The sequence below is a fragment of the Oratosquilla oratoria genome, chromosome 1, assembly GCF_046742065.1.
Source record: "Oratosquilla oratoria isolate Oo_2021 chromosome 1, ASM4674206v1, whole genome shotgun sequence".
Taxonomy (NCBI): domain Eukaryota; kingdom Metazoa; phylum Arthropoda; class Malacostraca; order Stomatopoda; family Squillidae; genus Oratosquilla; species Oratosquilla oratoria.
Genome location: NC_134777.1, coordinates 133,176,570 through 133,188,977, shown reverse-complemented (window position 1 = coordinate 133,188,977; position 12,408 = coordinate 133,176,570). Strand labels below are relative to the sequence as shown.

At 42.8% G+C, this 12,408-nt stretch overlaps 1 protein-coding gene across 3 annotated transcripts in view; it reads right to left on the bottom strand.

The window, feature by feature from the left end:
- Nucleotides 1-5,698: 5,698 nt before the first annotated feature.
- Nucleotides 5,699-12,408, bottom strand: part of Clic (chloride intracellular channel protein 5) — a 52,861-nt gene continuing 46,151 nt past the window's right edge. For all 3 annotated transcript variants that reach the window (XM_076188333.1, XM_076188324.1, XM_076188343.1), the window contains exons 5-6: nucleotides 7,371-7,510; nucleotides 5,699-6,958 (exon numbers count right to left, since the gene is read on the bottom strand). In XM_076188333.1, coding sequence (XP_076044448.1) covers nucleotides 6,881-6,958; nucleotides 7,371-7,510 — 218 coding nt within the window. In that variant the 3' untranslated portion in view covers nucleotides 5,699-6,880. The remainder of the gene's footprint in view (nucleotides 6,959-7,370; nucleotides 7,511-12,408) is intronic.

Genomic DNA, 12,408 nt, shown 5'->3' with positions numbered 1-12,408 from the left:
GAACCACTGTCATGAGAGCAATGACGGGGAGGGCACTTGGTGCCACGGTCCTTCGCACGTTCTACGTGCAAGCAGTCCGCAGTTTGATGGACTGCGCTGCCCCAGCTCTCAAGAGTGGCGACTGCCACGCTTGAAGACCTAGAGCCTTGCCAAAATGCCGCAGCAAGAATTATCCTAGGAGCTCAACCTTGGACCAAGAATGTTAACCTCCTTCATTAGCATCACGGGTCGGCTGGAGATTGACTTTCTTGCCAAGATAGTCCAGAGCCCCAGGATAACTGAGCTGAGTCAGAGCCTTGCGATAGCTCTGGGAAGGGTGGATAATCTTATCCACTGCGGAACCTGGCTATCTCAAGCGGCTAGACTCCTGGACTCCTTCAAGCTCACCAGTGCTCTCCTTGAGAAGGGTAGGGACTCTCCACACCCAGAGTTCAAGTCCCCCATCTCCATGGCTGTCGGTACCTGCAACCTTCGTTGTCACAAAGCTTCCCAGTAGGAAGAAGTTATGTGACCGGGAAAGAGTGCGAGGGCAGGCCTTACAGGGCATATGCGCACTGTCGAAACCTGGCATGGCGGTCTATTATACGGATGGATCTGTAGACCACAAAGGCCTCGTAGTGCGGGGGCTGCTTTCGTGACTGAAGGTTTGACCTTTGGCAGGAGAATATCTGATAATGCGTCCACTCTCCAAGCTGAGGCCAAGGAGCATTAGAGCATGCTCTAATATCTCGAACAGGCCCTGTGGTGGTCAACACGGACTCACAGTCTCTGCTAGGCAGCTTAGATATAACACAGCCCAGCGACAATGTACGCCTACTGACCTCCATCCTAGCACTCCTGCTGAAGCTACACCAGCAAGGCAGGAGTGTTACGCTCAACTGGGTGCCGAGCCATGTGGGCGTCCCAGGCAATGAGCTAGCCGATGCGGCAGTAGAAGTGGTGCACCAAAAACCTGAAGTCGATGTTGTCGTCCCTCTCAGCAGAAATCAGTTGCGCATACGCACCAGGGCTCTTAACCAGGTACAACGGTTCCTTCAGCACAGACTGGAGGCAGAGGTATCAGAAAGGGCGAGGTGGTACAGGGCAGTCACCGACTACGAGCCCCTTGTGCTTTCTCGTTCCACACCTAGAAAAGTGGAAAAACTGCTCTTCCGTCTGCGACTGGAAGACCGTTGTTTCTGGCAAATAAAAATAAATTCAACACAAGAAGAAAGAAGATGCCATCACTGAAGCCACCCTAGAGCACTACCTCCGGCATTGCCCCGCAACTACTTTTCTGAGGAGATGGTCCCCGACAACATCCGAGGGTCTTGTGCTACCCGCCTATGCAGCCACCTCAGCCAATTCAAAGTGCGTCGGCTGGTGGAGTGTCAGCCCCCTTTAATATATTTCTCACACACACACACACTGAATCACCCTACAAACGGGCTCGCCATAAAACCCCGTGGGAATCCTATTCCCAAATTTTCAAGTTCAAGTTCAAAGTTGTGTGACGGCCAGTCTGGTTTTGACCAGTGGCGCGTCACAATATGGTAAGTTACAGCGGGACATACCGTTTGCTGCAATTGTTCACGAAAGATAGATTAAGATAGTGGAAACCAATGTATATTGTGTTGTATGCCTCCTTGCGTCATATCTTGCTTTGTTTGGCTTCTAGAAATAGGTCAAATACGATGGTATCGTAATTCTTTCGTGCGGACGGTGTACGTGTGGCTCCTGGTTTTTTTTTTTTTTGGGTGTGTGTGTTATCGAGCCCTTTTTTGGGGAGGAGGGGGGGTGACAAAAGAGGGGATGGTTTCTAAGTGATTTGTGAATGTATAATCTATCCATCGCTCACAGTTGCAGAGACTAGCTGAGCAAGGCAATAAAAATGGGACGGGGATTAAGACTGGGCATCCTTCTCCTTGTAGCCCCAAAAGGGACATACCTAAAAGAATAAAGGCACAAGAGGATCTAGGAATTTTCCAACCAGTACCCTAAGGTTTGGGTCTTTTAATGTGCATGGATGTGGTACAGATGAGAGTAAAAGGGAAGAGGTAGGCAGTATGTTTGTGAGAAGATGGCTGCATTGGCATTGAGTGAAACTAAGTTGAGAGGGAAGGGAGAGTTTAGTTTGGAGGTTTTCAGGAGTGAAGGGGTGGCTATACTAGCAAGTGAAGACATAGTGGAGTGGAAGGTTTCTTCAAGGTTAATGTGGATGATTGATTTATGGAATTTTTGGCTTGAAGGCCAAGCGCCGGAGCCGGTAGGCCATTCAGCGCATATCTATCATATATAAAATTTCAAGTAAAACAGTAAAAACAATAACCACTCACATTTGTTAAAATGCTTGCCCTGCGCTTATTAGAGTATGCAGGGCACTGAATTAAAATGTGTTTAATTGTAAAAACAACTTGGCAAGTGGGGCATTGGGGGGCCAGCCTTTCTGTTCCACTTGCCTTAATGTGGATGAAGGTGAAACTGGGAAGGGAGATGTGGGTTTTTCCAAGTGCATATGGCTACCTCCCTTGTAAGGGGGAAAAAGCCTTGGTATATGTATGTATATGGACCTAGTAGTGAGAAGAGTGTAGAGGAAAGGGAGGCTTTTTGGATGAATATAAACGAGTGCATAGAGGGATTTGGGATAAAAGTCAATGTAGTAGTATTGGGAGACCTTAATGCTAGGGTAGGAAATGAACCAATAGACTGAGTGGTTGGGAAGTGTGGAGTTCCAGGAAAAAATCATAGTGGAGAGTTGATGATAGCAAATACAGTGTTTAGGAAGAAAGTCAAGCATGGGAGAGGGTGGTTGATGGAAGGGTGGTAGTGTGTTAATGGCCTACATTGTGGTAACCAGGAGTATAGTAGGAAGAGTTAAGGATGTACTTGTTCTAAGGGGAAAGAGTGGGGGAATATCAGATAATTTTTTGGTGGAAGGTAAGCGGAGAGTAGAGGATGGAGAATGAGGAAAAGGACAAAAGGTAGGGAGGTGCTTACAGTGAACTGCTTAAATGAGAAAGAAAAGGAGTACAAGAAGTGAGAGGAGTGGGAGGGAGTGAAGGATAGTAGAACTAGTAGAGAAGGAATGGGGATGGTTCAGGGAGAGAGTCACATGGTGTGCAAAGATGGTGTGTGGAACAAGGAGGATGGAAGGAAATGGAAGGAAGGATAGCGAGTGGTGGGATGGGGAAACAAAGAAGGTTGTTTGAGAGAAGCAAGCTTTCACAGATTGGTTACAAAACAAGATGAGGGAATCATACAAGAAGTAAAGCATAAGATAAAGGAGGCAGAGAGCAGATGTGAAATGGGGTAAGAGTATGACAAAATTTTGAAATTAAATGTTTTGGAAAAATATTAAGAGAGGAAGAGGAGGTGAATCGAGTAGAAAAGAAAAGGTAAAAGGTGAAGATGGAGAGATGATAATGGAAGAGAAGGCAGTAAGAGGAAGATGGGAAGAGTATTTTAGGGAGTTGCTAATGTGAAGGATAGGGAGGGAAAGGTAGTTGCAGTGGGAAGCATTAAGAAAATGGCAGTGATGAGTGAGGAAAATGGAGGAGAAATAAGGATGAATGAAGTGAAGGCAGTTGTTAAGATGAGAGCAGGTAAGGCACCTGGGTTGGATGGATGTCATGCAGAATGTCTGAAAAAAGGAGGTACAGTGATGGTGGAATGGCTGGTGAGGTTATTTAATGTTTGTTCAAGAGAGGGTGGAGTGCCAGTGGACAAGAGTGAGTGTAGTAGTTTCTGAGGGATAAGCTTGTTAAGTGTAGTTGGGAAGGCTTGTGGGATGGTCTAGAGAGGATTAAGAGAGGAAAAGAGGGAGTAATTGGTGAGGAACAGTGTGGGTTTAGGACAGGTAGGGGTTGTGTAGATCAGATTTTTGTGGCAGGACAGATATGCAAGAGATCTATAGGAAAAGGTAGGGATTTTGGGGGGCTTTTATGGCTCTGGAAAAAGCTTATGACAGGGTAGACAGTAAGGCACTGTGAGAGGTATTGCAGATATATGGGATAGAAGGAAAGCTGTTAAGAGCAATCAAGAGATTTTACGAGAGTAGTAGAGCCTGTGTTGGGATTAGAAATGTAGAGAGTGAGTGGTCTGAGGTAAAGGTGGGACTTCATCAGGGATGTGCTGTGTTGCCTTGGCTGTTCAATTTATACACGGATGGGGTGGTGAGAGAGGGAAATGACAGGGTAGTGGGTCAGGGATTGGAGATGGTTAAAGAAAATGGAGAAAAGTGGGAGATGAAATCGCTGTTGTTTGTGGACGACACTGCATTTGTAGCAGGATCAGAGGAGGGATTGATGAAGCTAGTGACAGTTTGGGAAGGTGTGCAAAAGAAGTTGAAGATGAATATGGGTAAAAGTAAGGTGATGAAATGGACAAGGGGAGAAAGTGGCAGCAGATTGAGGTGAGTATCAAGGGAGTGAGACTGGAGGAAGTGGATAGTTTTAGATACTTGGGTGCGAATGTGGCAGGAAAGGGAGGAGTGGAGGCGGAGGTAGAATCTAGATTGAGGGAAGCGAGTAAATGCCTTGGATTAAAAATTGTAATGAGAAAGAGACATTGTGAATGAATGTTAAGAGGAGATTGTATGAAGGAGTGATTGTGCCAATAGCACTGTATGGGGCAGAAACATGGAACATAGAGGAAGAGAGGAGTTTCAATGTGTTTGAGATGAGGTGTCTGAGAAGTATGATAGGGGTTACTAGGCTGGATAGAATGAGAAACGAGGTGAGGAGGGGAATGGGGGTGGAAAGGGAGTTGGGAGATGGTTTGGACACATGGAAAGAACGAATATAGAAAGACTAGTAAAAGAGCTGTGGAAGGGAGAGGTGGAAGGAGTGAACATGAGGGGTTGACCTAGGATGAGATGGATGGATGGGGTAAAAGAGGCATTGGGAAAGAGGGGAATGTCAGTTGAGGAAGGACAGGAGAGGACAGAAGATAGGGGTGAATGGAGAATGATTGTGTATGGATGATGCAGTTATTCATGGTGGAATTGGTGGGGGATGGGGTGTGAGGGAGTATGTGTGGGAAATGAATGGACACAGCCAGAAGGGATTTCTCCCCATCTTCTTTTCTTTATGAGGGGATGGAGATTTTTTTTTTTTTTTTTTTTTGCAAATTTAATGAAGTGGCTTTGCTGTGGATGTGCTGAATCTTGCGACACTGCTTCTGACCTAGGGCAGTGGGCGAAATGCAGGGATGACCATCCAGGAGGTGCCAAGGTAAGAGGGAGGGAAGAACAGTATGTTTGGGATGGAATGGGATTGGTTTTCATGCCTTTGTTTTTTGGGTTTCTTATAAGGGGGAAAAAAGCTTTTGGTATATGTATAAAATCCACTATCTCTACATACTCCACTCCCTCCCTTTTATCTTAGCTCCTCCATGTACCTTGACCACTACCATTTAACAGTGAAAGAGTACAATCCCTAATCTTGGAGCACCTTTCTTAGCAGCTCCACCACCTTTCAATATTTTCAAGCCCATTTTCCTGATTCCCCTACAGCTTTGTTCCCCCTTCCATAGAGGTCTTGCAGATTTATTGGTGGCAGCTCCAACACATCCTGATATTCTGTGTGTAGAAGAGAGATTATACATACATATACTAAGCTTTTCCCCACCTCCCTTGTAAGGTATATGTATGTAGAACAGATCAACTTTTGCTATATCTTCAATCCTTGGAAAGGAATACAGCCTAAGGATAATCAAACACTTATTTGATGACCTTGTAAAAGAATTGTTATTGTAAAGAGTTAATGATATAGTTAACATTTTATCAATGGTTCTTTTCCTGTCCTCATATGAACAAAATACAAACAATTTATATGGTAAAAAATTAAGGGTTGTAAAAATACCAACTAAATAAAATAATCAAATACAGGTAATATTCCAAATATGTAGAAAATTAGCACAGTCATCGAACCACTTAGAAAATCTTAGACTATGTTGGACAAAACGCCACTTCATCTTAGTCTGGCTTACACACATGTATTTACAAAAGGTATTTCCATCTTTTCAATAGTTAATAGTGCAAGAATTTTATTCACAAATTTAAGTCTGTGTCAAAAAAAAAAAAAAAAGACAAACTGAGAAGAAAAAAGAAAAACAAGAAAATATTTAAAAAGAAAAATAGTAATAATAGATATACAGAACAAAATTGGATAACCAAGGACAGAAAAAAAAAGTGAACAGACATTTTGTCCTGAAAAGTATTACTGTGAGTTTGCGAAGGTCTGACTAAAGATACAGCACTTAATTGCTTTGGCTGCAGCAAACAAGACAGGTCAAAACTGAAAGCATGATACATTTAATTGCTACATGAGAACTACATTTTACAGATGATTTGTGTACACATGCTCCAACATGAAACAAAGATACATCAGCTTAAAATAAAACCACTATCTTTTACAACATAAACAGGAAACTCCACATGTATATTTTCCTTTTACACTTTAATATTTTATCATATATATCTGATGAATGTAGTACATGTGCAGATGTTACTATCAAGCACTGTACATAACTGTTAATAGCATACCCGGCTTTCTACACTTATTTCTTGGGATGCTCCCAAACCTTGCTTGTGATATCTGTCAACACACACTTGGCAAGTGCTCTGATCTTCACATATCATTTGCAAGTGCACTTTCACAAACAGCACTTGACCAAAGACAGAAACTTAAGGATAAACAGGAGTGGTGAGGAGAGTGAAGTCAACGTCTTATAAGAAGAACATAATTTGAAAAGATAATGCTGCAGTTACAGAAATGGCACTGGAACAAAAAATTATGAAGGGGGGAGAGAAGTGACAGGGCAGCATAAAAGTGTGTGAAAGATGTTGGTCCTGAAGAAAAGACTGTAACATAACCCACACGGCAGCAAAATATGTGTTCCTTTATGGGCGTACATTGGCAGGGATGGCAGTGGTGAAGGTGGGAGTTTCAAGTTCTTCATGCTTCTTCATCTTAGCACCCTGTAACACAAGAACAGTGGCTGCATCATCAACAAAAATAGGTACATTATGTAGTTCCGTAACTTGCAAAATACTGTACCTTGTCCACTTTGAGAAAGAGGAGGAGGAGGAGGAGGAGGAGGAGAAGAAAAAGAAGGAAAGGAAAGAAAGAAAAACACCTGCAGGGAATGGTTGTGAACAGACTATAATCTGACATGGTAAAAAGGAATTTCTCATTTTCTCTATTTTTGCATGAGGGGAAGAAGGAGGGTCAACCTGTAGATGAAGTGGCTGACCCTGATGACAATTCAATCATTAAAAGCTAAGATGAAAGGGAAACAATGGGAATGGGGCAAGTGGAGGCTCTATGGCATACACTGAAATTTACTACTTTTTTGCAGCAACAAACAATAATCCTATTATCACAACTCACCTGCTGTTGTTTGTAATGGTTTATGATATCCTGATCTGCAGGACATGACTGCAGGAAGGCATCCAACTGGTACATATGGTGCATGTAACGCCACAAGTCTTCCAGGTCTGCTGGAATCTCAAAGTCTGCAAAGTACTTGCCTGAAGGCAAAAAGGTCATGAAAGAAACCTATCTAAACTGCATTTATTAGTAATTATATCTACTTATAAGAGCATTTTTCAGGTCCCATTTTACATGCAATGGCAACAATTTATGAACTCTTAAGTGCAAGAACAATTCCCAAGATTTCTCTACAACCAATGTACAATATTTTACTACATGAAATGTCTAAATAAATCTTACTGGTTCCACATACCCAGTGACTCTTGATTTATATATTATGCACACTACAATCATGGCTTCCCTTTCCAAAACATGTTGATCTTTGAAGAAAATATGCATACATTACATACATATACCAAGGCTTTGTCCCCCTTACAAGGGAGGTAGTCAAAAAGGAAAAGGCACAAAAACATGAGTTTTGCCATTTTTGGATGTCAAGACGGAGGTTAAAGTCCCCTACAGAAGGAATGCACAAGGACCATATTAATGCAGACAAACTTTCTTCTACACTTGAACAGCTACAAATCATTTGTTAATGGTATCTGGTTAGTTTTACATGGAGTATGGGGTGACAAGGAGCCTATTTACAGAGATGATGAAAAAGTATGTACATACATATACCAAAGGCTTTTTTCCCCTTATAAGGAAGGTAGTCAAAAAACAAAAGCATAAAATCCACTCCCACCCATTCCATCCCTATCACACTCCACTCCCCTCCACCCTCTTCTCTCCCTCTTATCTTGGCACCTCCTGGATGATGGGTCATCCCTGCATCTCGCCCACTGCCCTGGGTCAGAAGCAGTGTCACAAGACACAGCACATCCACAGCAAGGCCACTACATTAACCCCTTCGATACAATGATGCCTACGTAGGTGTCACGAGGAGCAAGTGGGTACGCAAGGACGCTGATGTCGGCGTCTTGATTATGTATATTGTAGTTGTACCTACGTGACCCCCATACTCTGTAAACTGGCTTCATCATATTTTCCATGGTTATCAAAATTCACGGGTGAAAGAGAACGAGCAATACAGCGGTAACTTTATTTTTTATAATGAGAGTATTATGATGCAACATCGCACGTCTGGCAGCTAATGTTGCCCGCAAGATTTTGGCCCATAGTGAAGGGGTTAAATTGGCGACCCCCCTCTCTCTCTGTCCCCTCATGCAGAAAAGGAGAAGATGGGGAGAAATCCCTTTGGGCTGCATCAAGTTTTTCTCACACATACTACCTCATCCCCCATCCATTCCACCTCATGCATCACATCATCATCCATATACAACCATTCTCCATTCACCCCTGTCTTCTGTCCTCTCCCATCCTTCCTAAACAGACATTCCCCTCTTCTCTGAAGCCCCTTTCACCCCATCCATCCATCTCTTCCTAGGCTGCCTCCTCATGTTCACTCCCCCCACATCTGCCTTCCATACCTCTTTTACTAGTCTTTCTTCACTCATTCTTCCCATGTGTACAAACCATCCCAATACTCTTTCATCCACCTTATCTTCCAACTCTCTTACCTGTTCTCCTCACTTCATTTCTCACTCTATCCAGCCTTGTAAACCCCATCATACTTCTCAGACACCTCATCTCAAACACATTCAAACTCCTTCTCTTTTCTTCTCTTATGTACCATGTTTCTACCCCATACAGTGCTGTTGGCACAATCACTCTTTCATACAATATCCTCTTAGCCTCCATTCCCAAATGTCTATTCCTCATTACACTTTTTAATCCACCAAGGCATTTACTCACTTCTCTCATTCTACCTCCACCTCCACTCCTCCCTTTCCTGCCACATTTGCACCCAAGTATCTAAAAATATCCACTTCCTCCAGTCTCTCTCCCTTAATACTCTCAGTCTGCTGCCACTTTCACCCCTTGTACATCTCATCACCTTACTTTTACCCTCTTCCAAACTGTCACTAACTTCCTCAATCCCTCCTCTGATCCTGCTACAAGTGGAGTGTCATCTGAAAACAACAACTGGCTCACCTTCAACTTTTCTCAATTTTCTTTAAACATCTCCAATCCCTGACCCACCACCCTTGCATTTACCTCTCGCACCACCCCATCCATGTACAAGTTAAACAGCCAGGGTAACATAACACATCCCTGATTAAGTCCCCCCTTTACCTCGAACCACTCACTTTCTCCATTTCTAACCCTAACACATGCTCTACTACTCTCATAAAATCTCTTGACAGCTCCTAGAAGCTTTCTTCCTATTATGTATCTCTGCAAAACCTCCCACAGTGCCTTCCTGTCTACCCTGTCATAAGCCTTTTCCAGATCCATAAAAGCCCCCAAATAACATCCTTACCTTTTCCTATCACTTTCCCACACATCTGTCTTACCACAAAAATCTGATCTACACAACCTCTACCTGTCCTAGATCCACACTGTTCTTCACCAATAACTCACTCTGTTCCTCTCCTAATCCTCTCAATCAAAACCCTCCCATAAGCCTTCCCAAGTACACTTAAGCTAATCCCTCTGAAACTACTACACTCACACGTGTCCCCTTTTCACTTGTAAAGTGGAACTATACAGGCACTCCTCCAGCACTCTACCCTCTCTCCAGCAAACATTAAATAACCTCACCAGCCAGTCCACCATCACTATACTTCCTTTTTTTTTTTTTTTTTTTTCCAGACATTCTGCATGGCATCCATCCAGACCAGGTGCCTTACCTGCTCTCATCATAACAAATGCCTTCACTTCATCCTTCCTTATTTCACCTCCATTTTCCTCACTTATCATGGTCATTTTCTTAGCACTTCCCACTGCAACTATCTTTCCCTCCCTATCCTCTTTCACATTTAGAAACTCCCTAAAATACTCTGCCCATCTTCCCCTTACTGCCTTCTTTCCATTATCATCTCTCCATCTGCACCTTTTACCTTTTCTTCTCTACTTGATTCGCCTCCTCTAATTTCTAAAACATCTTTTTATTACTTTCAAAATTTTCCATCATACTCTTGCCCCATTTCACATCTGCCTTTACTTCTCTTTTCTTTGTACCAACCAATCTGTGAAAGCTCGCTTCTTCTCTTCTACAACCTTCTTTGTTTCCTCATCCCACCATTCACTACCCTTCCTTCTATTTCCTCCCGTCCGTCTTGTTCTACACACCATCTTTTCACACTTTATGACTCCCTCCTTGAACCATCCCCATTCCGCCTCCACTCCTAGCTCTACTTTATCCTTCACTCCCTCCCACTCCTCTCTCAGCTTCTTGTACTCCTTCTCCTTTTCATTTAAAGAGTTCCCTCTAAGCACCTCCCTACCTTTTGGTCCTTTTACTCTTTCTCCATCTTAAAAAAAAAAAAAAAAAAAAAGGAGGGAACCTACTAAATTGGATGGAGGACTTCCTGATTGGTGGAAAGGTGAGAGTAGTGCTCAGAGAAAAATATTCAGGTTGGAAAGAGGTGATCGGTGGAGTACCGCAAGGATCTGTAGTGGCTCCAATAATGTTTGCTATTTATGTGATTGACATGGATGATGTGAAATGTTACACGAGCTTCTTTGCAGATAACACCAAACTGTTAACCACTTCCATATGGTGACGCCTACGTAGGCGTCATGAGGAGCAAGTGGGTACGCGATGATGCCAACGTCGGCATCTTGATTATATTTATTGTAGTCGTACCTGCGTGACCCTCATTCTCTCTAAACTGGCTTCATCATATTTTCTATGGTTATCAAAATTCACGGGTGAAAGAGAGCGAGCGATTGAGCAGTGACTTTATTTCTTATAATGCGATTATTTTGACGCAACATCGCACGTCGGGCAGCTAATGCTGCCAGACATGCGATGTGCCCCGGATTGAAGAGGTTAAGGAAAGTAAAAACTGAAAATTATTGCGAATCACTGCAGGAAGACCTGAATAAGGTATGGAACTGGAGTCAGAAATGGGAAATGGACTTCAATATTAACAAGTGTAGCATAATGGAGTTTGGAAAAACCAAAAATAGAATATCAGGACAATGTCAAATTGGAACCAAGGAGGTAAAGAAGGAGAGATCCGAAAAAGATTTGGGTGTAATCATCTCAAACGACTTGTCCAATGATAAACAGAAACAAAATTGTTGGAGAATCCTACAGCTTGCTAAGATCAATATTTACATATTTGGAAGAAGAAATGATTAAAAAAATATTGGTCACTCTGATAAGGCCTAGACTGGAATATGCGGCAACATTGTAGTCAACCAGTACCAAAAAGAATACAAGGAAAATAGAAAGAATCCAGAGAGCAGCCACAAAAATGGCACCTGCACTTGCAAACTTGTCATATGAGGAGAGATTGGCTAAACTGGAGTTACCGACTCTGGAGCAAAGAAGAGAGGTACTGGACATCTACAGAATCATGAAGGGCACAGAAATACTCGATAGAGAGGCCTTGTTAAACTGGGACAAGAGAAGCACAAGAAGACATGGAAAGAAAATAAAAAATACATAGCTAGAAGAGAACTGAAGAAAAACAGTTTTCCACATTGAGTGGTGGACACTTAGAACAAACTGGACAATGAAATAGTGTGCATAAAAACCATTCACGAGTTTGAGCAAACTAGACACTGAGATACAAAGGCGGGACACCATGAGCGTGGCTCCCCTTCCCGCATAATACAACTAAGTGAATGTACATCCTTAACTCTTCCTATTATACTCCTATCTACCACTACATAGTCCATTAACGCTCTATCTACCACCCTCTCCCATGTGTACTTATGCTTGACTTTCTTCCGAAACACTGTATTTGCTATCAACTCTCTTTCTAGACACATCACCATCAACTCTCCACTACAATTCTTTCCTGGAACTCCACATTTCCCAACCACTCTGTCAATTGGTTCATTTCCTACCCTAGCATTAAGGTCTCCCAATACTACTACATTGACGTTCCTCCCTAATCCCTCTATGCACTCCTTTAAA